This window comes from Nothoprocta perdicaria, unplaced genomic scaffold, assembly GCF_003342845.1.
Source record: "Nothoprocta perdicaria isolate Ctin4 unplaced genomic scaffold, notPer1 scaffold_225, whole genome shotgun sequence".
In the NCBI taxonomy this organism is placed as follows: Eukaryota; Metazoa; Chordata; class Aves; order Tinamiformes; family Tinamidae; genus Nothoprocta; species Nothoprocta perdicaria.
Window position 1 is genome coordinate 85,192 of NW_020455442.1, and position 26,115 is coordinate 111,306.

Here is a 26,115-nt window from a genome sequence, read left to right on the forward strand (position 1 = left end):
AAAAAAAAAAAAAAAAAAAAAAAAAAAAAAAAAAAAAAAAGTGGTGTGCTGTTTTAGAAGTGTGTAAATATGCCATAAAAACTCATGTAGCAACAGGAGAGGATCTCATGCCTGTTACTGTCTTTGTGTCACTTTAGGTAGAGTGCCTGAAATAATAAGTACAAGATTGAATTTAACAGTAAATACTTATTGTGCCTTTTTAAACATACTTTTCACGGTTTATTGTCAAAACTGTATTTTTTCACAATTCCCTTCTAATCCTTATTTCTGACTCCTCTGATGGGACAGGCTCTATGGTTGCTTTGATGGAGTAACCAGCCTTTCTAGGGGTATTACTTAGGTGTGCTGATAGATTATTTCTTTTTCTTTTTTCCTTCTTTCCTCCTATAAAACATGTAAATGTTTTGAGTGTCCAGCTCATATGTTGCCTTTTAAAAGGATTCTGCTGAAATTCCATTGAAGAAATCTGAGGTTTTCTCGACATCTTTATGTGAAATATTTCCCTCGCATCTGAGACTGACCTGTCGTTCGCTGCCTTTTCTGTCTGTAGCGAAGCCCTGCGTCTGGCCTTGGCGAGATCCGTAGATGTTCTTTTGCAGGAAGCCTGTGCCACGTTAGTGGAATCCCACTCAATGATTTAGAGGATTCTGACAATGATGTTTCGTTGGAGCCTGGCAAAGGAAGAATCCTAATATTATATCTATATACTATATCAGGAAGAATCCTAATACTCCCTACATACTAACTAGTAGTTAGTATGTAAGGGAGTGCAGTGGTTTTGGTGTGTGTGCCCGCCCTTGTGAGGGGGAGGATAAAAACGGGGAATCATAAGGAACCACAAGCGAAGAGCTCGTTCTTCTCTTACTAAATTCGTAACTTTCTTAGCCATTTGCACTAGACTGAAACACTCAGGAAAGTAATTCCTTATTGTTTTCAAGGCTTGAGGAATTTGGTCATTACTATTATTTTGTTTTTAACCTTCTGTAAAAATCTCTGGAGTGAGAGTCAACTGCAGGTATATCTGATACTGTATTCTTCCCTTGCAAAGAAAGTGCATGCAGCAGATATATAGGAGGTGTGTAAATCATTTAAGGGGGACAAAACAAAAGTGCAGCTTAAACAAGGCTCTGTGTGAGGAACCAGCAATGCGTTTTCTGAACCAGAACTCCTGAGTCATGGATCAAATTGGACTTTATCTTAAGGTGATTATTGTCTAAGGAAGAGGTGGTCTATAAAAATGCTGAGTTTTGCTGAGAGAAGATCTGTTGCTCTCATCTCCTGTAACCTGAGGTGTCATAAGGCATCAAAAATAGATGAGGCCTATTGAATGTATCCAAATGCTGCTTTGCTTTGCTGTGGCTGCATTTTCAACTGTCTGCTTCTGTCTCCATCTTTACCTTTCCTCATAGGCTAAAAATACAGCCTTTTCCCGAAAGGTTCTGGGAAATTGGATGGAGCTGCTGATTTAGGAGCATATGTGGAATCATACTTGTATAATTTTTAATGTTTGATAACCCTTTAATGAGTTTATCCAATTTCTGCCTTTAACAAGCCAGATTTGTGCAGTGTTTGGAGAAAGCCTATGTTTTGATGGATTAGATTCCAGATGTAATTAGCTGGACTGTTGCCATCCATCAATATTAGGAAGAGGAGCCAAGTGTTGCACTGTTCTTAATCTTTGGTGAATTGTCAGAGGAAATGTTCCAGGGTAAAGTATGGGCTTTCTAGACTTCATAAGGGAGGGGAGGGAGGGAAAAAAGAGTGCATCTGTATGAGTTGATGCACTGAAAGAAGCTGATTATTGGTCTGTCTTCTTCAAAACATTGTTTGATGTCTGACTTTGATACTTTATTGAATTTCAGTTTATTTTAGGCTTCAATTTCTGCCTTCAACTTTTTTGTTTTTTAAAGCTAACCATACCCCCTCAGTTGGTTTTAACGCCTACAGTATTATAAACCTACAGTATTATTCCTGGGAGTTTTCTTTAATTTTTTAAAACTTATTTTTTTAGGGCGGATATGGAGAGACTTGTGAAGTCTTAATACAGTACCATCCTCGACTTTTTCAGACAATAATTCAAATGACACAGAATGAAGATTTACGGGAAAACATGGTAATACATTATCATGTGTTGCAAAGCTACAAATGTGTGTTTTAGAGATCTGATTGTTTAATATAGGTGATCTATGCACTGTTTTTCTTATCCTATGGAGAATTTATATTGTTAATCTAGCTTTAGACAAGATATTCAGGGATTAAATGTAGAATTCATTTAATTTAGTGTTACATTTTTGTGTGCTTGGCAAAGTGATCTAGAGTGTGAGAACTGACAGGGCAGACCTTGCGAGTGCTCATAAAAGTGATGCTGGTGGAGCATTCTGAACAGACAGTTACTGTGTGTGATGGGGCATGTCCTCCTTCACACAGCTGCCACCTGCAGATAACTCTTCTAGGACGTGTCTTGCATTTGGACACTTGGAGGGAGCCGATGAGTAAAAGATTCCAGCTATAGGTTCTTTTTCTGTTGTTGCCATAGATGAAACTATTGCCAAGCCGTTCCTTTTCAGAGGTTCTTCTGTACCCTGTTTATTTCATTATTGTGGGTTAGCACACTGTAAAGCAAGAGAAAAGCAAGTAAACGAAAATCTCATTTCGTCATTGTTCAGGGAGAAGGAAGTATGGGATGGTTTTACTCTCCTTTCCAAATCCAGTTACTCCGTTTTTTTTTTAATACATTGCTTGCTTGCAAATAGCTACAAATAATTGTGCAGACCCGAGATGAAAGTGGAAGATGTTTGTGGTATTGTGCAGTGAGATGCTGCTGGCACTCGGCTTGGTTTGCCGGATTTATGAAATTTGTGCTGTTCTCTGTAATCTTATTGCTTCCATTATAAGACTGAACATTCACAGGTATGTATAGAAACATTGTTTACATTTCTGACACTGGATTGAATTTTACAAGGTAAGATGCTAAGTGAGAATTCTGGAAGAATGGGGCAGTGATGTTCCAAGTAAAAGGTTAAGAATAGAATCCACAGAACAAAAACAATGATAAATGAGAAAACATACTGTTGTAAAAGAAAGATGAAGAGCCATTGCACAGATGCTAAAGAGATTAATGAGAATTATAAACATAGGAAACTAAAAGGTTGGAAGAACTGAAATTATTTAGCTTAAAGGAGGCTTGGGTAAAATGAGTTTGCTAGTCATTTTAAATATGTGAAAGACTGCTCAAAAGACCAAAGAAATGACATTTTACAGCAAATAAGATAAAGGTGTTGCTGGAGACCCATCAGAAAAACTCTAGGATACTTAAGGATTGTGAAATATTAAAAGAAATCCTATGGGGAAGCTGCAGAGCTTCTGGAATTGAAGAGCTCTGAAAGCAGCCAAACAAACTAGACAAGTCAGTCTGGATCACAGTTACATTTTTCCTGTTTTTGGGCAAGCGGTTGGACTAAATGACCTCATGAGATTCCTTTTCATCCCACTTTTCAATAATTCTATGAGAAAGATTACCAAGCTCTCTGAAAATGAGAGTGTGATCAGGGAAGAAACAGTAGGGATGCATGAAGAGCAGCGTTGATGAAGAGTTAGTTTATCTGAAAAAGAATTTATATTTTAGCCAGAAAAAAGTACGGAACAAAGGAATTGAAGACAGAGTAGTGTCTGGGCACTGGCAGTCTCTAGTCTTTGTGAGCCAAATGATGGTGTTAAAAGGGGCAAATTGGATTACAGTGATTATGAGGAATTATTGATTAGCTGGGTATGACTTTTTTACCTGAGAGAGGATACTGAAAAAAAGCATATGCCATTTATTTTTCAGCTGAAAATTGGTTGTACAAATTAACATTATATGGCTTATATGGCTAAATATTTAGCATTCTTTGCACTCAAAACAATTATATCCTGTAGTGTGTAAACTGACTGTAAAACACATGCATTTTCTATAAACTTCTGTTTGAAAGATATAATGAAACATTAGGTTAGACTGGATTTTGCATAATAGAGAAATTTGCATTAACATTTCTAGAAAATTAGAGTGCTAGTGATATAAGGGGCTAATGATCTGAGTCAAATCTAAATCACGTTATACAACCCCTTGACATTATGCAATTTCTTCTATTCTAATATTCCAGTTGCGGCAAGTTCTAGAACACTTGTCTCAGCAGAGTGAAAGCCAGTACCACAAAATCCTGACAAGTCTGGCTGAAGTCGCTACAACAAATGGTCACAAGCTGCTGAGGTAAGTGTCAAAAGATCACAAGTAGGTTGCTGACCTACCTCGCTACCTGCCTAACTACCTGGTGCTACTTAATAGGGTTAAAACTCGCAGCCATCTGTTGCTGGCCGTGTGCTGGAGTAGATGGTTTCAAAGCTGATTGTGTATGACAGTGCCTGCCTAGATTACTGCCTGCGCAGGGATTTGGGGAGAGAAAGTTGGTGCTCTCCTCCTAGAGCTGCTGGCAAGTAGAAACTTGGGTCGGTGAGGAAGAAAAATCCATTTTTTTTCCTTTTTTTTTTTTCTCTCTTGTCTATAAGAATCTCTGCACTGCAGCAGACCAAACCTGTATCTAGCTGTGTCTCAGCAGCGCTAGTAGCAGTTACTTGGGAAAGCACCTAAAATAAACAAGCATCTGCTTAGCTTCCTGTTCTAACTTTTGTGGCCTCTGAGGGGCTTCCTATAAAACGCCTCATCTGTAGTCTGCTGAAACACTGAACAGTAGAATCTGTCAGTTTTCCCTAGCTAGCAGGATTTGTTTTAACAGTTATGCCTATTATAAGCTAAGGCAATATTTTCTGGAAGGATTAAAGAGCATGAAAGCATAACACAAGTTCCTTAGTAAAATGTTCTGTTTTTTGGGGGGAGGGAGAATAGCGAAGCTTAAGAGATCATTTTGTTTCTGGAGAGTGTCAGCATAGGCTGTGGGGAAAAAAGGGATTTGGAGTGCTTCCGTTTAGGCGTTTGAGGGCTTCTAGCAGTCCATCAGTTATCAGGGAGGCTAAGTTATATACCTTAGTTCTAGCTGCCTTTATTCTCATCCTTATCAGACATGTTTGTAATCGGCTTCTAAATGGCAAGTGAGAACTACGTGTTGCCAGGGATCTCATCACCCTGTTAATCACCATCTTGTTTTGAGGATTTTTGCTTCAGTGAATTCATCTAAAAGATTTAAACCCACAAATTTTTAGGATTAAAGTGGAAAGAAGAATGCCACTTCTTCCTCTAAAATAGAAGAAAGTGCCATTTTATCTTGCTGCAGTAGAGATAACCTTTTAAAGAACTGTAGCCCTTGGCGCGCTCGAGTGTACAGTAGGCTTAACTTGTAACACATTCCAACTTTGGTAGAGCCAGTAGGTTTTCAACATACAAATTGTGCTAAAGTTTATCCCACCAGGAAAGAGTTTCAAGTTTACTTTGTGTATGGACATTGTCAGCAATAGTGGGAGCTGGATTAGATCAAGCGAGGCAATATTTATTTCTATTTCATTATCTTCAAAGATAAATTAAATTGCTTGCTTTGTGTTTAGATTTGAATTATTGGTATTTCTTTATATGTAGCAATGTCAAGTTTCTTCTGTATGATTCTTGAAACAAATATGTGTGAACTTGTGCTCTCTCTGAATCTGAGCTGGTCTTCATACCTGTATTGCTGAGTGTGGATTAACTAGCTCAGGTTAGAGATGAGCTGGAAGCTTTCCACTGTGTTGCATGGGAAGGCACTTCCAGAGAGGCTTGTAGCTGGAGCCCCTTACTGACCCACTTATATTTGGTACTTTATTACTATAAAGTCTCAAAGAAAATGGGATTTTTTTCTTTTTCCATTAAAAGATAGTTTTGCAAAAGCCACATTCCTGGTTATTCTGTTCTGTGTTGGAGGTTTCAACCTGCGCTTCAACTAAGTATTTCTTAATTATTTTGCTATTAGCATGATGAGAATGAAGGTAGTGCTTGGCGACTGGGCCTCTTGCTGTCCTTTCCCTCTTCCTGCAAGAAGCAGATATATGCACATGCTGCATTACAGCCTCAAGTAATGATACCTCCGTAGCTGAACTGGGATCTCCAGAAAGACAATCTTGTGCTTGCCGGTTGCCAGCCAGTTGTTCTTTGTTTCTTAGATCAAAAATGTCTAAAATATTTCTGTAATAGTTACAGCAGGTAGCGTGGAGTGCCAAGAGGCTGTTGGATGAGGAGGATCTTCCTTTTTAGTGTTACATTCGGTTGAATATTTCTGTTTGCCAAGAAATAATTGTGATTTGACATAATTTGGTTTTGCTGGTTTAGATTTGATTTTAGTTGTGTGCTTATAAATATGCTAGTAAAGGAATTGGTAATCTATTAAATGCCCTTGAACCTTTTTCAGTTTATGAATGTAATGGAAATAACACTTTTATAAAATATTAATAAAAATAATAAAAATTTAATAAAACATTTATTAAATATTAATACAAATAATATTTTTATTAACACCTCTCTGGTAGTCATTAAAATGTCCTGACTGCTGGAAGCAAGTAAGGTATTTTCTTTACCATTTATGCCCTCTATACTGTAGGTAGGGCAAAGTGATAATAAAGACACTGTGGTGTTAGAATAGTCCTAGGAACAATTAGACAGTAAGTATTATACATACCGAATGTTAAAAAATAATTATGCCATTTAAATTTTTCTAAAGACACTATGTTTGTGTGGCATTTATGTTATTTTGGGAGATCTAAGATGCTTCTTGCCTGTAGGAGAGTGAGGAAGGAGCACTATTCAGAAGTAGAATTCTGTGATTTAGTTTCTGTAGATTGAAACTAGCTGTTTTCTAGATTTGTGAATTAACAAATTCTTATCTCATCAGAGCCCTACAGCATCTTCTGTGGTATTTGTTTTCTAGCATATACCAATCATATAATTAAGTGTACTTTTAAATTTACAAATATTTTAAAGATAGGATTGTATATATACTCATAAATATTATCTGTAGAGTTTTGTACAAGAAACACTTCTTTTATGTGTTCAGATTGAAGAATTTTTACCACTTGTCTAAGGAAAATAAAATAAGTTGAACTGAGGTGGTTCTGCATGAACGCGTGGGCATTTTTCATTCTACGCTGTACTGGTGCTGTAGGATTTCTTAGAGATCAGTGTTGGCTAGTTCATTTAAAAAGATGTAAAACTTTTAATATGTTTATTGATAAATAAAAATTACTGATGCTGTAATGTAGTATTGTTTAGATTGCTTTTCTTAAGTAGAAACAGTGCCACTTGTATCATCCTCATCTCTTACCTGACTGTGGCACTTAGCGGGCAGTTGGAATAATAGGTGACGTGGCAGAATATCTGTCTGCTCAGGGCAGTTTGAGCAGGGAGCTGAAAGATGCTCTTTGGATTGAAAAACACTTCCAACTGACTGTCCAAACTTAAGTTTCATACATTAGGGTCCTCGTAGTAGTAAATCCTGTTTCTGACGTATGGGTCGTGAGAAGTGTACATATGCATAAAATCAAATTAAGTATTGTGCAAGATCTGGAATTTGCCATTTTATTTAAATTTCAGCTCAAATTATGAGTAGATGTTAATAAAAGCGTAGTGTTCAACTTTCTGGGCTGGTGCAGGGAATAAAAGTTCAGATTTACCAGTGTTAACGCTTTTAGTTGTTTGTTTATTAGCATGCAGATCAGACCCTGACATTAGCATGTTTACTCCTTGATATATGGTTTCATCTGGAAGAGAAACTTAAATATTCAATTTTTTTCCCCCAGCTTGTCAAGTAATTATGAAGCTCAAATGAAGAGTCTCTTAAGGATCGTGAGGATATTTTGTCATGTCTTTCGCATTGGCCCATCCTCTCCCAGTAATGGAAATGACATGGGCTACAATGGAAATAAAACTCCAAGAAGTCAGGTGTTCAAGGTCAGAAAAGTATATGATGTTGTTAGGAAGATAGACGTTAAAGAGATGAATTTCACAAAGCATGCATTCATTAATCAGACATCACATGAACAGGAAGTAAGTTTGGTTGATGTCCCTATCCCTTCTTAAGTTAAGTCTACCTCTTCTCTTTATTTATTTATTTATTTTTTTTTCCACTAGAGTCATTTAACCGCTGATGCACATCTCATTATTTCTGTTTATTTCTTGTTTACTTTATTGTTTATTAGATGCTTGAAGGTTTGGTTACGCAGTTGTTTTTCCATGAACTTTGGTTTTATTCCTAATTTTATTTTTAACAATGCAGTAAGCTGAAAATGTGCTAATATTAAGCAGTAGAATAGACTGTACCAATGTAACCTCAAAATCATTTTTAGGGGTGTATTGGTTGTGCTTATGATTCAGTTTTATCCAGCTTCACAAGATGAATGGAAATAATTGAATTCTTAATCTATTCATTGTTTGCACTTTGATTATGAATTTTTTTCCCCGATTCCTGCACTTAATTACTACATACTTTGAAACTTACGATTTTACTACTACACTCAGAAGTATATTCATTTATAGAAGCTTTCAAGCACATGCTTTAGGTGCTATCCATTTTTGTGCTTAATTTCTGAAGGTTTATGTTACTTCTTGGTGAGGAGTACCTAAATAGCATGAACTGAAGGGTTTGGACTTGTTTTATAGCCAGTTTGCTTTCACTCTCTTATACAGCATGATTTATATCTCAAAATGTGTATATGCCAGTAATTACATGATGTGAATTTTCCTTAATCTCAGCATTTCCTGCAGCACTTTCTGAAAATGGAATATTTTCAAATGCTACATTTATTTGATGTTTTGGTCTGTTCATCAGGTTATCACTAATGACTTTTAATATAGACTGGCATTGGTAAAGTCATGTAAGGTGATACTCTCATTGCGTCATTACAACTGTATTTCTTTAAGTAGATTATTTATTTATTTATTTTTATTGAGGAAAAGAAACCCCTTTTTCTCATAGCAAAGTAGCTAAAACATGCCAGGTTAGATAACAAGCAAATGCTCAGCATGTTTAAAAAGGGCAAATCAACGGTGAGACAGCTGTAGAAACAGTCTGTTATACCTTATTGTCCAGGCTTTAGGAGTAGCAGGTTTCATCTCTGTACGAGGTTTCACTTATAGCCCCAGAAGGGCCACACGCTGCGTGCTGGGATTTTTAAAATCCACCTGGATGCCACCCTGTGACCTGTGCTCTGGGTGGCCTCGCTGGAGCAGGGGGTTTGGACTAGATGATCTCTAGACGTCCCGTCCAACCTCAGCCATTCTGTGATTTTTCAACTCTGAATCAGAGCTGAATTCACTTCAGAATTCCCTTAAGATAACAATTATTGAACTGCAGTTTGCAAAACAAGTACTGTTTTGGGTAAGTCACTTCCTTAGCTGTCTGGCCAATTCTACTTTGTATGCTGAAAAATTGTTTATTAATTTGGTATGGAGTTAAATCTAGTGCAGAAGGCTTGTATTGCTCAGTTGACCTTGTCCCAGAAAAATATCAGTAATCTTATCTGTGTAAAAACAATGGTTATTATTTTTAATAAACAAGCAAAATATATACTAATATTCTACTAGCTAAAATTTTGAGGCTGGCTTTAAGCTTATTATTGTTTATTTTAATTGATATACTTATTTTAAAGTCTAAAAGTTGAGACAGAGGTCAATGCTTTCTCCTGTGATATTTCTTAAGGTGATTCAAATTTCTGAGTTTAAATATAAGCCTGGCAATGCAGACTTACTGGCAGCACATGGGTTTGCTCAGAGTAATTTGTTCTTACCTGGATTTACAATAACTGGATCGTAGTGTTATGTCCAGTCCTCTGAGTCCATTGGACACCTTCCCATTCCCATTCCTTTCTTCCCTTTTTTTTTTTCCTTTTTTTTTTTTTTTTTTTTTGACCCTTTCTTGAACATGGTGTTGTTAAAAGAGAGACAAGAATCCCAACTATATTGCTAGGTTATTACAGTGATACAGAGGCTACTTGAAGATCTGGCTTCATTGTTTAGTACTGATACTTTAATCTAGAGTAAAAGGTTTTTCTTTTTTAATTAAAAGAAGCACCAGGTGCATGTGGGACATGTGGACATTCATGTGAGTGGACCAGAATTCTGGTTTTTTTGATGCAGACTGTGTACCTTCTAAGTACAAATGGCTAAAGAATCCATAGATGATTGTTCCAAAACACATTTTAATCTATATTAAAAAAAATAAAAAGCACTTTGGAGCTTCTTTCATGAAACCTGAAGACTTTGAACTTTCTGATTTTTCAATGCTGAAAACTCTAGAGGAAAGTACCTTTAAAATGGAATTTGCTGCTGATCTTATAACTCAGTTGTAGGGATAAATGTCTGAGGTAATCTGAATGTTGCTACAGTTTTTTATGAAGGAAAAGTCTTCATGTTGCTGCATCCTGTCCCTCCCTTCCTGCCTACCTTAACAAATGAAGACCACTAGATATGGTCTTACTTTAGTATATAGGAAGCTAATTTGTTATTCAATACAGGGTTCTTCTAGGAATCATCTTGGAAACTTTGGGCAGGTTTAGGGCAGTGGCAAAAAACTCTCTTTTTGGTAATTATGAGAGGTATGCAGTGGAGCATTAGTCAAGCCTTATTGCACAGGATAAATAGTGTAAGGGCGGTTCTCTCAGTCTGAACACACTCCTCCTATGTTGCACTGTGCTTAGCTTGGAAATATTTGAAAATGGGACTACAGCTTGGTCAGGTTATTGAAGAATTTAATCTCAGGACAAGAAAATGACGTGTCCATCTTTGCTTTTCTCAAGTCCCATATATGTAATTCATTACAGGCTTTTTCAATTTGGGCCTATCTAGATGTCTTGAGGTAGCATTACTAGCAAATTAAAACACAGTTTGATATACCAGTCTTGTTAGAAACAAAATAGCCATTGAATTTATACACCAAACTTAGGAGGAAAAGAAAAACTTACTGAAACTCAAAAGAAATTGTTCTCTTTGTGTTGAGTAAGATTAGAAAAACATACTCCACCTTCTCCAATTGAAAAATTGTAGTATTTTCTCCTGCTCCCAATTCTCTTGACTTTTAGGATCAAGTTGACTTGTCTGCTGTGACGGAGCCCCTTTATGGACTGATGATCCGTGTATTTTAAGATCTGTTTATCTGTCACCTGGCTTGGCTCCAGTGCAGCAGTTGGAATACGGGTTTGGTCTTCAGTGTCTTGCTTTCTAGGCTAGTATCGTGGAGGCTGTTCCATGGCTAAGTTAGTGGGTTTGAGACCGTAGGCATGCAGCTGCAGAAGAGTTGTACTCGATCAGACTCTGATGCGTAGTGCCAAAAGAAGTTTTCCCAAGCAAGGCTGAGTGGAAGTTTGTGTTTCACATGCACTTTGTGATAAGAATCAAGTGAAGAATGCTAACATGGACGGGTTTGGGGGAAGGAAAAGAAACTTGCTAGTGATTTGGTTGAGTGTGTCCGTACTGAAATGAAAAGGGCTGGTCGCAGATGCAGGTGTAAAATGCTGACGGACGTGGATGAAGGTGGTGGGCAGTATGGAGAGAGGCTTTCATGGCACTGTGAGGAAAGACTTTATGCTCTGAAGCTGGACTTGAAAAAAAGCAAGTGAAATATTCAAGTCATTAGGCCTGACTATGCTTTGGAGTAAGCTTATGATAAGCATTTGTGAAGTTCTAGTTTTGCCAAAACAAGTTGGTTATCAGAGTCCTGAAGGACTTGTAAAGCCTGGGGAAGAAACTAAGGAATCAGGAATCAGGAATAAGGAATTAAGGATTAAGGAAACCCTGGAAATCAGTAGAAAAAGTGTTTTGCAGGCTAAGCAACGGAAGAGTTAGGAGAAGAAAACTGTTTGAGAGGTGAGGGTTTTCTGGTAAATAACTACCAGACAATTTTCCCTTGTTGAGTTGTATGTTGTGAGTTATACACAGCTGCATTCTCATTTTTCCATATGTTCAGTAAATCTTATTTTCCATTAGAATGCTTGTTTTTAAATTGTGTTTTGTGGTGAAGGTCTGGCAGGTGGTTTTTGGAAAGAAGCCAAGTGCTTGGTCTTGTATGGCAGACATTTAAGCAGAAAATGATACCTCTGCTGGAGGTATTCAGAGCACTGGCTGGAGAAACGTGGGTAGTCCAAGCACAAGGTACTTTTTTTTTTTTTTTTTTTTTTTTTTTTTTTTTTTTTAATTTTTAAATAAAACACTGGAGTGTTTTAACAAGTAAATGTCAACAGGTCTCTGAATGCCCAGTGTTTGCCTATTGGGAGCACGTGGCTACTAGGTGTCAAATGGTGTAGACTTATGGTGCTGTGTGCTGCAAAAAGCTCTCAGTCTTTGAAGACAACTTTAGAAACTGAGAATGTAATTTTCAGCATCTGATGGTCTTTAAATGCTTTAATTGATGAAAGATGTTGATGGTACAGTAATATTATAGACAAGGAAATGCATTAGATGTTCACGTTTTGGAATGGAAAAATCGTAATAAAAACCTTTATCAATTTTGCCTCCCAGTAAGCATCCCTGTATTCATTGATGTACAGTCATGAAATGTTCCCTTAAACTTCTTCACGGAGCAGTGTAATCAGTCCTTGTGTTTTTTGAAACAACAGATTTTTAGTAATTTCTCTCCATTCTAGTAAGGCTGCACCTGAGAGCAAATGCACAGCGATAGAGTTGTGCCAAATTTGGGGTTGTTTAGTACTTCAGTGTTCTGCTTCTGCTAAATTGTTTTGCCTTTAGTCCATATGCTACTCAATTGTTTTCCTTCTACAGGAAATGTTCTCTTCCTGTACTCTCTGGCTAGGAGTAAAGATTTTTTTTTTGAGCATTTGATTCTTTTCTCTAATAATATTTCTAAAGTATTATCAAAACAGCAGTATGCACAATACGTATTTCCGTTTGTGTTAATGATGTGATAATTCTCTCTAACGTAAATCTGTCCTTTTTTTCTGTCTCTTTTGCATGCCTTTGCTGCAGCCGCTGGAGCTGCTCTGGCACTCCTTAGACGAGTGGCTGGTGCTGATAGCCACGGAGCTCACGAAGAACAGAAGGGCCTCGGCCAACATTACATCCCTTCTGCTGAAGCAGAAGGGGCCGGATGACCAGGATGCTGCTCCCCCGGCCGCCTTGGCCGCAGCGGGCACGGAGAGCAGCAAGGAGCTGCCCGCAGACGCTGGGGATCCCACAGCGCTCGGTGGTGCCGGGAAGCAGGAGGCCTGTGCTGATGGCCAGGACGTGGTCTCCATGACGGCCAACAGGCTCAGCGCCGTCATCCAGGCCTTCTACATGTGCTGCTCCTGCCAGATGCCTCAGGGGTAAGGAGGGCCCCACTCACTACCTAAACTCTATTTTTAAAAGCATATATGCTTGTGTGGGAGAAAGTTGATGCTGGCTGGATGAAATTAATGACTCTCTGGGGAATGCTTTCAGTAGGAAGCTTTCACCAGGGCAGTTATTTGGATGGTTTCTTTTCCTGCTCTAATGGCACCTCCGAACAACAGAGCAGGTTTTCTGTAGGGCTGATGCTCTGTGCACCAAGACAGACTCCCTATTGAATGTCTAGTGGCTTTTTTAATCTGGTGGGATACTTGGACGAAATGTCCTTTTGATGTTGAAATTGGGTCATTTCTGCTGTTGGTTCATAATCGTGAAATTGTTTCTAAATTTAACACGATTATCCAAAAACAGTTATAAATGACATAAGGAAAAGAAAAAAAAGGGAATTAGTTTGTGAAATGGGCAGCTGGAGCAACACTCGTTTGGCTGCACTGCAGAGGATTATAATGAGAAGCCTTTCACCTCAATGTAACACCCAGTTGGAATTTTGCCCCAGGTTGGCAAACATTATTTTGTGTGGAACTGCTCCCACAACTTATGTTTTGTTATTTTCTGTATCTGATTTAAAAAGAATGAGCCCCTCTGTAACTGAGCTTGCCTGTCTAGAATTGGCATGGATAATATTTAATAACTGAGCTTACTTGGTGTGGTGCAAGTAAAACATGGAATTGCTGAGAACTATAAAGCTGGAGGGGCCCTTGCAGGGAGAGGATCCCTTGACCCTCTTGAGCTGAGGATTAGGCAGGTGTGGTGGGATGACCAAGTCCCTGGGGAATCTTGAAATTCAGGCAACATCCTCCTTACTTTGCTCCATAGCAACTTGCTTGGTTAGTCCAGCTGCACGGAGAATTTCTCTTTCTCTGCTTAAGCCTTCAGAGGAGGAAAAAGCTTTCAAAGCAGCAAGTACTATTTGTCTGGGCTACTTCAAGCAATCCCTTCCCTGTGGATGTTCTGGAGATCGGCACATTCAACAAGCACCTCTGCACTTGGACTTTTAAATTTTACCTGCCACGGATAAGGAGCTCCTGCTTAGCTGTTGCCTTGGAAATGTCCATCAAAGCGTGTCAGGATAAACATCCAAATGAACAGCAAAAATCTTTATAGAAGTGCTTTTCTTTTTTCTTATTTTATCTGTTAATACTGAGGTAAAATCGAAGTGCTTCCCTTCCTCTGTGCAGCTCATCTTCTGACAACTTGTCAGATGTCTCTGCACACCTCACGCTTCGATTTATTCTGATCCTTATGGAGAACCTCAGTGGATTTGGGATAGGTTTAATGGCAAGTTCTTGCTGTAGGAGCCAGGAGAGGAAGGACTGAATTAGTGACCCGGTGGTAACTGAGAGAGCTACTTGGCATACAGGAAAAGTAAGGTGGGAGCACACCAGAAAGTTAAGAAATCACTGAATGTAAAGAAAAGGCAGGCATGTGAACTCTGAAAATGTTTAAAATATTAAGGCTGTTTTCTTTTAGCTAAGCTGAACACTGTAAAGTAAGTTTCTTCTCAGTGAATCATGTGACTTGTATGGCACCTTACAGGAACAAAGAAAAACCCTCTTCTATTTGTTTAATAATTTCAGGTCATTTTGGAAGAACTGTCTTAAAATTTCCATGTTTGGTCTTTGCCTGAAAGATTTTTACTTGATTTTGTTTTTTTTTTTTTAACCCACCAGTTCTTATTTTCTTTGCATTTTATCCCCCCTAAAAAAAACTTCTAAAATTTAATTTAAATCATTTTGAATTTCATTAAGTAAAAGCATCTTATATTTTCCTTCAAACAGAATGACCTCACCTCGTTTTATAGAATTTGTCTGTAAACACGATGATGTCCTTAAGTGCTTTGTTAACCGGTAAGCTTTGACTAACATACATACCTACATACATATATATATATATATATATATTTTTATTTATTTCCAAAATAATTCAAACTCTTTTTTCCTTTTTTCTTTCCGAGATATATTTTTAGGTTATTGCTGTTACAGATGTGTCATGCACGTAAATGATCTTGTCAAATCAAGGGAGTGTATTTAAGTGGACTGTTCTGTATATATAAGCAACCTTCTTGTGAGCTTTTGTGAACGAAAGCTTGTTCACGTGACAGATTTTTTTTCTCATCCTTGCTGAAAACAGAATCTTCCTGTTTGAGGCAGATTAAAATTTTCCTTCTTCACATATGCTATACATAGTGAATTTTTAAAAGTCTCAGTCGTCTTCGTTTACTTGTCTGCCTCCAGAGTGTCTCTGGAATTGCCAGGCGCTCATCCTCTTCTGTCTGGAGAGACATAGCTCCCACTTACAGAGGGTGATGTCATATAAGTCATTGGAAGCAGAAGTTAAGAAAACATTACAGAGCTAAACATATCCTTTGGTAAAGTTCTGAGAAATTGTCTCTTTATGTAGGCTGGCTGTATCATGAAGCAGTATTTGATCTGTGACTGTGAGGCGTCTAATGTAAAATATTTTTCTTTCAGAAACCCCAAAATAATTTTTGATCATTTTCATTTTCTTCTTGAGTGTCCTGAACTAATGTCCAGATTTATGCACATCATAAAAGCACAGGTAAAAGTTAAGAAATGCTTATTTAAAAATTCTGTAAATATAAAGAGGGTGTTTTAAAAAAGCCCATTTAGGTAAGACAGAAGGGCTAAGTGTGACCTCTACTGATTCTGAATCTGAGATGTTGAAAGACTTGGATCATCGAGTGCGCAGAACTCCTGCTGCTTTGTCTATTTATTTAAGTCTTTTCAATTCATGCATAAGTCCATTTTTGTTTGTAAAAGACTTAAATATAAGACTTCAGCTTCAATTAAAGAACGTGACTTTCTGTTATTAGAACTGTTTGTACACATATAATAGATTCAACTCTTAATTTAAATTGTCCTTTTAAATTATTTCCTTATTTGACTTGTGCTCTGACACAAACTGGAGTGCCAGTACACCGTTGTTAAAGTGATTTGGCCATAGTTGAGTTAGTGGCAGCTCCTTCAGTGCAGTATCATACTGTCATGTTTCCCCTAGCTCTGTTTCCTGCTATGTTCTTTTTTTTTTCTTGAATACAATCCTGATGTTTTGCATAACCTAAGCTCACTTTCCAGTGTAACACAAAACTCAGAAGTGAAGAGTTGCTCTAGGCAAAGCCAGTATGTTTGCTTTCAGTTTTCTGTAATGAAGAGGTGAAAAATTAACAAACAAAAAACCTGTTATGAAAGTTTGTTGCTTTGCCTAACACTGTAGCATTACGGTGACTTATTTTTAATCTAGATATTGCTCTCCTCCTTTCTCCTTTCTCCCAGCAGTAAGAATTTTTGTGCTGTTTTTCCCCAGTGTGACCAAGTTTAACCTTTTCAGTGTGCCTGCTGGTTCAGTATTCCTTCGCAGTTAAGGTTGTGTTTAGGCTTTTTCTCTTCCCAAAACACTAGGCAGTCTTTTAAGTTAGCACAGAGCCACTCTTTGCACATCTCAGAATGCATTGAGAAATGTGCACAACCATTTTTCAGATATGCATGAAAAACGAGATGAGAATTATCTAGTTGTGTGCATCTGTATAAATAAATGATAGAAACTGGTTAAAGGTAGTGAGGTTTCTGTAGGCCAGATAGGATTGAATGTGAGCTAAAAGGCAGATGGCTAGCATGCCATAACTTAGAAGGACAAAGCAAATGTTTTAAATACATACTTAGATGCTAATTTTATAGTAACTCTCAGTTAACTGTTTAGGGAGTGCCTGTTATAGTCAGATATGACTGGTTATGAAACTGCATAAAGGATGAGCAAATTGTGATTTTAAGAGGTAACATGGAGAATATCTTCAAAGAAAACTTTGATCATTAGAAATCATTACATTTTTGAGCTTATGAGCAAGCTAATTTGTTGTAAATATATTCAGTTGTCAGGGTCCAGAAACCTAATGTTGGGCTGACACTTCAAATTGTGCTTTATGTGCTTGTAATAGTAATATTTCTGCTTAATTGTCTTCCTTTTCTCTTTGTGAAGTCTGTGTAAAATTCATAGCTTATTGTCAATTCATGACCTTGCACTAGAGCTCTTCTGTGGATTTTAATATTGAAAGTGTCTGGTTTATTGCCAGCTTCAGAACTGATACTACAAATGTTTTACTCCTTGTTTTGTAGCCATTTAAAGATCGCTGTGAATGGTTCTATGAACATCTACATTCAGGACAGCCAGATTCAGACATGGTGCACAGACCTGTCAATGAAAATGACATCCTTTTGGTTCATAGAGGTATTGCATTGTGAAGAGAATAATACATTTTTGAAATGCATACTGCTATTAAGACAATGGATGAAAATATTAATTTAATTTCTGCTTCGTATTTAGATTCTATTTTTAGGAGTAGCTGTGAAGTTGTGTCCAAAGCAAATTGTGCCAAGCTAAAGCAGGGGATTGCTGTCCGATTCCATGGAGAAGAAGGCATGGTGGGTTAATGCTGGTTATATAATATAATTCAATATTTCACAGATATTGTTCCAAATTAAATCCTGATGTTAAAAGAACACTCCACTAAGAAATGAGTGGTTGTGTAGATTAACTGCCCAGTGGAAGTCCTATGTACTAATATGTTGTTTCATTCTTTCCATGTGCAGGGGCAGGGTGTGGTGCGTGAATGGTTTGATATTTTATCCAGTGAAATAGTTAATCCCGATTATGCCTTATTTACCCAGTCAGCTGATGGTATGTCTCTGTCTTATTTTTATAATTTTTAAATAGTATCTTCTTTTATGAAGATATTTTCATTAAGAAAAAAAAAAGTCAATTGATTCAGAATGCAAGATTGTTAGTTTTTTAATAGGCAGAATGAGAGAAGTATTTTTGTAAGTAAATAAATGATCTATTCAACATTTTTATACAAATTATATGTTTTTTAATTTGGAGTTCAATTAATTTTGTCCTCCATTTTGTTAGAAAATTATTGGGTTTAAGTCCATGCTGTTTCTAACCAGGAGTTTCTATCACTGACATTAGTATAGAAAGTGTAGTTTTTCATGCTAAGGAGCAGGAACAAAATATTTTTAAGCTGTATTAAGGGTAGATGAAATCTTTTTAGACAACCTGCCCTCCATCCCTCAAAACAGACATGCAAAGCCACTTGATGCATTCCTTCTGAGTAGAGCATATGAGCTGAATAGATGACAAAATAGCTCGTGCAGAACTTAGCTTTTAAATTGTTAGTTTTGTGTTTCTTATAGTTTTATTTTATTATATAAAATATATTTAATAAAAACAATATAAAGAAACATCTCATTCTCACCTTCCCCTATTATTTTTTTAATATTGAGTCTCAACTTTGTTTGCATCTAGATTTTGGGCATGTGTATTCAGAGGGCTTTATGGATGGTCTGGAACAAATACATTTTAATGCAGACTTCTGTAAAGGATAAAATTATGATTTGCACTGAACAGAATAAGTTATAATAATGTATATAGCTATAATATCTAGATTAAGAGTGCTTTATTATTGTTGGTAAAAAAAATAGAATTGGGACTTTCTAGAACTTGTGCTCATTTATGCATTCTGTAGGCATTGCTGTTCCTTCATCTAATAAAAGATATTGAACAGAAACTTTGCCAAAAGGTCAGGAATGTGTCAGAAGTGAGTCAGAAATGTCATCACTGAAAGATTCAAGTTACTAAAATAAGCTATAAAAGATATCAGGAACATGGAACTTGTTTATCTGTCTTCTCCTATAGTGTCAGAATGTGATATAGCACATGGAAAAAGATTGTACCCTTTTATTTCCTATATGCTGTCTTCTGTGGTTTCAGATGTTTATTTAACAAATATGAATGTCACTGTTTTAAACATATATATAGTAGTGAGGATGATAATGTCCTGTTTTATAGGAACAACTTTCCAGCCAAACAGCAACTCTTCTGTAAATCCAGACCATTTGAACTACTTCAGGTTTGCTGGCCAGATCCTGGGATTAGCTCTAAATCACAGGCAGTTGGTGAACATTTATTTCACGAGGTCGTTCTACAAACATATTCTTGGTATGGTTTTATTAAAATTTTATTTAGTTCTCTGAATAATCTGTTAGTAACTGGAGTGGTTTGTACAGTAAGGTGTTTTCTTTGTGTGTATTGAAATTTAATGAGAATCTTGGAAAAGAAGCATCAGAGTTGCAGCATAATATGGCAGTAATTGCTACTTCAGTTTAAGCATCTCTAAAAGTGTTTTAAAATACAGAAATGCATTAGCACAGGTATATAGGAACTTTATAATTTTAGGAACTTTTTTTAAGAAAAATAGCTAATTTTTCAATTTATATGTCAAACTTTTGGCTTTTTTTTTTTTAAGCACCCTTCTAAAGCATAGCCATATAATTTAGGAGACTTTAATCTTTAGTATTGCTTATTTAACTGGGAATATCTGAAAGGCAGACTGGTTTGGCCAATTTGTTCTGTTTTAATGCTACTCCTTAATCATCTTTGGAAGTAGAAAGTTTTTCCTTCTCCCAGGAAGCACTTTGGTTAGGGCCTACAAGGGCTCTCAGGAGATTCTCGTTCTGTTTTTCTATAACCATTCTGTCTATCTGCAGTCTTTCAGTGATGTTTGCTGAGTCTGCATTAAATGAGCTCTTAAATTCAGATTTAATGTGTCCCTGCTTCCTTTCTGAAGATGTCAGGCCTTGTGCTGTCACAGGCCTGTTGATGATGCTGACAGACACAGTTGTCTGTGTCAACATCTTACATGAGCCTGGGGATATGTTTAAATTCTGTACCTTAAAACTACCCTCTGCTGTTGAACAGTTACTAGGATTTCTTTAGCTCTGTACTGGAAAAGAACCCGTGCAGGATAGACAGGCTGAAAACAGCATCACCTTGTCCGTGCCACATAAGTTTCCTTAGTCATTGATCTTAACATAAGGAAAGTATCAAAATGCCCATCTCTTGTTCTTATATTCCCGGTTGTTCAACCTGTTCTTATATTGCCAGTTTAAAGGTGTCTGCTGCTTTTGAAATCTTGGGCTTTCTGGAGTGCATTTCAGGTTACTGTGCTTGTTCTTCTTCATATCCAGATGCCCAGAGAACAGTTGTACTACGTGAACATTTGGTGTAACATGTGAGTAGGTGATGGGCAACTGAAAGGCAAGATGGCTTCTCTTCTGACAGAATGTATGCATAGATTTCACACATACATGAGATACATATATGGATACATATATTTCATACAGATGTCCATATATATTTTCATGACTATTCCAAACTAAGCAGCCATATGTAGTCTCTATTAGTAAGATGTTATTAAGAGGGACTGGTAAGGTCTTGTTATTTTGGTTAGCAGGCATTTTGAAATTCTCAAGATGATTGCACACATTCAGTTTCTTTAAGTTCAAAACATTCATCAATTTTGTTAATCCCTTTAATTTCTTCAATCCTCAGAGCCTGGTAGCACTTTTGCTTTCTCAAGTGGTTGCTCTTTCTGCCTCCTTTTTGATGATTTTTTTTAAGCTTTTACAAAGTCTTTTCCCTAGGCCTTTGTGTATACTGTGTTCTTGCTTAGGGAATTTGAGTTTCACAGCAGTAGCTTCTCCTGAGGGCTGTTTGTGTTTGTTTTATTTTATTTTGTTTCAGGTTGAGCTGTGGATTTTGCTAACTATTGTTCATGCCACATAGAGATTAGCAGGTTACAGACATCATAGAGATTCCCTTCAGCTACTTGAGAGATATTAAGTAATGGAGTGTAAAAGCTCCATTTGAATCCCGAGGCTGTTCCTTTCCTTTGCTTTTTCATCTGCCTTGTTTTTTCTTAGGCTTTCCTGTTAGTGGTGATACTGAATCCACCAATTATATGGTAAAACTTCCTGTATCTGTCAAATAGTGTGAACCTCTTTCAAAGGGATTCTTCTCTTTGGTCAACATAGGTGAAGTGGAAGTGCCATAATTAGAAGCTGAAACCTTAACAAATTTGGCCACTTTTTTTGAAACTTGATTGATACATCACCTTTTTCTGCGCTGTGAGGAATTGAGATATTTCTGTAACAAAATCAGGTAGAGAAGATCACTTTCTTTTTTTTAAACTAATGACCCAGCTAACACCTAACTAATATACCTTAAAACACATTAAGTATATAGTTATCATGATTTACTTTTGTCTTATTAAATCAGACATTTTTTCCAGCGTTTCTTTTGCTAGTTAGGGCTGCACTCTTGCTATGAATGCAGAAATATAATCAAATCAAGGCTTCTTATTTTCTCAGACTGCCTATTTGTCTGTCTTCTGTTTTAAGCAGAGGAAGAGAGTGCTTCACTGGTGCTGTTATCCACCTACTCTGTAGCTGTCCTAAGGTTTCTAAGGAACCATTTCATTTTTACTATTTTAAAAAGGAAGATTCTGACAGGATCTCAGACTGCTACTTTTCAGTGGTTTCTCAAGATTTGCTTACATCTCGCAGCATAATTTCTGCATTTCATGTTTGAAATGCATCTATGCTTGCTACCAAGAGAAAATGAAGGTTCTGCCGAAATTCCTGGATAGCTGTTAAGTTTTAGGGAGAGATGACAGTGAAAATTCAATGCTAAGTTTTATCTTTCCATTTCTTCAAAAAATTGCTTGTTTCTTTTATTAGAAAAAAATGCCTTATGGTATATGGTATATACAAGAACTTCACTGTTCCAGCCCAAGTTGGGTCCTCTAGTGAACTAATGCCTAACACTTTGTGTTATGGCTTGATGTATTTTTTCCAGTTCATAACATGCTAAGAGTTCTTCTAATGGAAGTCTGTTCTGTCACTGCAAACACAGAGAAGATGCTGAAGCAATAACTTATTTTTCTCTTTCTTTTCCCTTTCTAGATACTTATTAGGTAAAAAAAAATCTTTGTTGTTAAGAGGGTGGTTCTTTTGCACAAATTCATTGTCACCTTGTTCTAGACATGTTTGCTCAAATCTGTGCTTATGAACTGTGCTGAGGAAAGGAATCCAAACAGGTAGTCTCTGTACTTGGCCAAAGTGATGAATCTAGCAACTCTGTATCCTTCAATCTCTTAAAATGATTTTTAAGTTCAATTTGGTAACATGCAATTTCTGTACATCTGTTTCCCAATGACAGCAAAAGACTGGAGAGTAGAAGGAATTAAAAAAAAAATTCTGTGTGTGCATATATTATAAAGCTTCTTTAGAGGGAAGAGATGTTGAATAGCAAAATAAGATATTTCTGTTTCTAAGAACTTTGTAGAAAACATTTTTTTTTGAGAGAGAGAGATTTGTTTAGCATTGAATATATAGATAGGTGCTTGCACTGAAATCATTATTGTCGTAAAAATCTGCAAGCTGTTGTGGTATAATGATTAACTTTTTGGTTAATATTGTTATAATGTGTTGGGGGTGCATACATAAAGTATAATTTTGTTCTTTGATACCTCTAAAATACAGTAAGTAGTAGAATTCTGCTCTAGATAATGGTGAATGAATCTTTCCCCTTTTCTACTATTGCATTATTCAGGATCATCTCTAGAGGGCAATCTTCTACCATGTATTAGGTTAGAACTCTTTTTTTGCTTTATCCAATTTTTTTTTTTTTTTTCCTCAGGTATACCTGTTAATTACCAGGATGTAGCATCTATTGATCCAGAATATGCAAAGAACTTGCAGTGGATTTTGGATAATGATATCAGTGATTTGGGCTTAGAGTTGACCTTCTCTGTTGAGACTGATGTGTTTGGAGCAATGGAAGAGGTGCCCCTAAAGCCAGGGGGTGCCAGTATACTTGTCACACAGGATAACAAAGTGAGTATACAGGTTCATGCTGAAGTTGGTAGTATAAAAAAAGCAATTGGACTGACTTCCTGAATAACTGATAGCATAAGTTATAGACCATTTTAAAGGAAACATACAAGAAGTTCTCAAATCTGTTACTTCTTTGTTTAGGATGACATGTTATAAAAGGGGTACTGCTGTTAAAAAATCTCTATAAAAGTTTTCAGGTTTGAGGCTGTCTTTCTGACAGAATAATTGAAAGGAAAATGAGATCAAATTTAAAGAAAGAGTTAACTTTGGCTGTTGCAAATATTCCTAAAGTTAGGTGTTGGAGGAATTTGGGGAAGGTAGAGCTGTAGCAATTGTCAGAAATAGAGTTGTAAGTAGCCCCGCAGGGTGTGCAGTCCAGGGCACTGCTAGTTTGCTCTGCAGTAACACATGGAACCAATGACTGAATAAATGGGTACAGTTTCTCACTTTTCTTATAACTGCAGAAAACTACATGTTTTCATGCAGTTAGTCGGAAAATCAGATTCATGTAGTTTAACAGTGTATGTTACTTTCATTTTAGTAAATAAAACTCATTTAAAAAGAGTGGGAGAGGCAGTGTCTTACACAGCCAGCACTAGGATTTAACGGCATAACACTTGAATTGCACTTAAACAGATGACTGTAGCTGAATAGCCCCTCTCCCTCCTTCTCTTCCCTCTCTCCCACCTGCGTTCCTGGGGAACCAGACATCTTGTGCTCAGTGATCTGCTATTTCTGTGTGTTACCAGAACAAATCTACAGTATGCTGTTTCTCTATACTGAACATATGGTAAACATGTTACTGCTGCTTGCTACAGAAAAACTAAATCGAAGTCTAAATGGCATTTCAATTATCAACTATATATGTTGTGCTCAGTGATCTATAAACTCTATAATGCCTGGGTCCAGGGAGAAAAACTGTGAAGAGCTCCTAATTGGGTAGAGATTTCTAAGATTCGGTGCTCTGATTGATGCTTAATGTGCTATGCGTACCCACAACTGAAAGACTAATTAGTTCTTAGTACGTAGCACTAAGGACTGCAAAAGTTTCTTCTGCTCAGACTCTTTACTTAAAAGTTCTAGTTTAAATAATATAACTTCAAGTGTTGTTTAAAAAGATTTAGTAAAGCTGAAATTCAGAATTTTATTCAGGTAGTTTATATTGAAGTATGCATTTAGCAATTTTTTTTGTGGATTATTGATGCTTTTGAAATGATGTATATTTTTCTGTTATTTGTATACATACATATAAATGGGCTGTGCATACGTGTCTCTGTATGTGCAGAGAAATATGTAAAAAATAGAAAAAATAGCTCCCTGGTGGTCTATTTAACTGGTGCCAGTGACCAGATGGTGTATGAATAGAATGAAATTCAGATGGTTTTGCTGTTGGTAAATGAAGTACTTAGTCCTGGAGGAAGTTTTCTGAACCATGTACAAGTAATGCAAAGTGTTTGGAAGTAATTTCTTTTTTCAGTTTAATTGAATGGTAACAGTTTGGTACCCAAACACTAAAAAAAAAAAAAAAAAAAAAGTTCTTGAATTGTCTGCAGCATTAATTTAAAAAGGAAACAGAAATAAATAATGCAATTGAATTTTGAAGATCATCCGGATATCTCAGATGGGCATCCTTTAATTCAACCTCCAGCTCCTAGCCAGATAGCTTTGAGTAGCTGTGGGACTGCCATGGATAGACCTGCTTCTTTTTCTTTTGTATGGCTGTTTTCATCCTTATGTCTAGATCCTTAAATTTCTTTAATTTTGCACTAATCTAAACTTACTTCCTTCGAGCATATACAGTATTTATTCTGCTTTACTGGTAACTTGGTTGCTATATTGGTAAATGGCCACTTGGTGTCAGCATTTGTTTTAACAAAATTTAAGCTTCTGGGAGCAGAAGGTACTGGATTCTTGTATGCTAAATCCTCATTTCCATTAAGGTGCAGTATCCTTTCAATAACTGCAGTACCTTTTAGCCACATTTTGCAGTATCTTCTCCTATAAAATTATTGATGAAAAGATATAGATGGTAAAACATTTAACTGCAAAGGCAGCACATAATATCTTTATTACCTATGAGAGAGGGCAAAGACAGATTCTTGTTTCTAGCAAAAATTCTTGAAGAATTTCTTGTTAACTTCTCAGTATATAAAATTGAAATACACTGTGCATTCATAATTAACATTCTAAAAGTGGTTGGTATTTTATCAGTTTGCACAAAATTAGAAGTTTGTTCACATTGGAGATGATCATTAATAGCTTATGTAGCTCTGTTAATTCCTGACTTGAGAGTCAGATGAAAAAAGGTAGCTGAACACATCCACGATGGGTGAATCGGTGCGAGTGCTAGAGTTTATAGAGTTTATGTAGGACTAAATTTTATGTATTTTTTTTATTGTTATTGTTAAGAATGCTAAAAACAGCTAACCGTTACAGTAGCTTCTAAGCCATTAACACTAGTTGATATTTTGAATGTTAAGGCTGTAAATCTGTAGTCAAAAATGTATAGAAGATGGCTCTGTCTCTCTTGTTTACTGCTGATTTTAAAAGCAGGCATTGTAAAATTGCTGTCTTGAAGCAGATTTTCTACGTAGTTCTCTTGGGAATTGTCTTTTATTATTTCATTATTAGAAATGATGATTAGGAAGAAAAAGGACTACTTTGAAAACGACTATCTTAAATAGTTCAGGAATAGATTTTATCCGTAAGGAGAAAGCTCTTTTTTGAATAAAGAACCTGTGTTAAACTTGTGTAATTTTGTCAGGGTAAACGAGACCTATTTGTACAGCTTAACACAAAATCCCGCTGATTTAGTACAGGCATTTGTAAGTTGGTCTTATTTTAACTACCTTCTAAGCCTTTTTGTTTTCAACAAAAGCAAAAGCAACCCTCTTGCTTGCTGATCTGACTCTTTCTAAAGGGAACAGAGCTTCCGAACTGGTGATATCGTGGCTATTCATATGCTTATGGTATAAATGCTTTTCTCTCTCTCTCTCTGTCTCTGTCTCTCTCTCTGTCTCTGTCTCTCTCTCTGTCTCTGTCTCTCTCTCTGTCTCTGTCTCTCTCTCTGTCTCTGTCTCT

General features: G+C 36.6%; 1 protein-coding gene across 3 annotated transcripts in view; it reads left to right on the forward strand.

The window, feature by feature from the left end:
* Positions 1 to 26,115, forward strand: part of HACE1 (HECT domain and ankyrin repeat containing E3 ubiquitin protein ligase 1) — a 45,067-nt gene that overhangs the window by 12,075 nt on the left and 6,877 nt on the right. For 2 of the 3 annotated variants that reach the window (XM_026039251.1, XM_026039253.1), the window contains 11 exons: positions 2,012 to 2,113; positions 4,140 to 4,246; positions 7,750 to 7,996; positions 12,926 to 13,263; positions 15,064 to 15,132; positions 15,757 to 15,844; positions 17,416 to 17,527; positions 17,624 to 17,721; positions 17,890 to 17,977; positions 19,148 to 19,297; positions 22,838 to 23,034. In XM_026039251.1, the coding sequence (XP_025895036.1) occupies positions 2,012 to 2,113; positions 4,140 to 4,246; positions 7,750 to 7,996; positions 12,926 to 13,263; positions 15,064 to 15,132; positions 15,757 to 15,844; positions 17,416 to 17,527; positions 17,624 to 17,721; positions 17,890 to 17,977; positions 19,148 to 19,297; positions 22,838 to 23,034 (1,596 nt within the window). The remainder of the gene's footprint in view (positions 1 to 2,011; positions 2,114 to 4,139; positions 4,247 to 7,749; positions 7,997 to 12,925; positions 13,264 to 15,063; positions 15,133 to 15,756; positions 15,845 to 17,415; positions 17,528 to 17,623; positions 17,722 to 17,889; positions 17,978 to 19,147; positions 19,298 to 22,837; positions 23,035 to 26,115) is intronic. The other variant, XM_026039252.1, reaches the window with a different exon arrangement.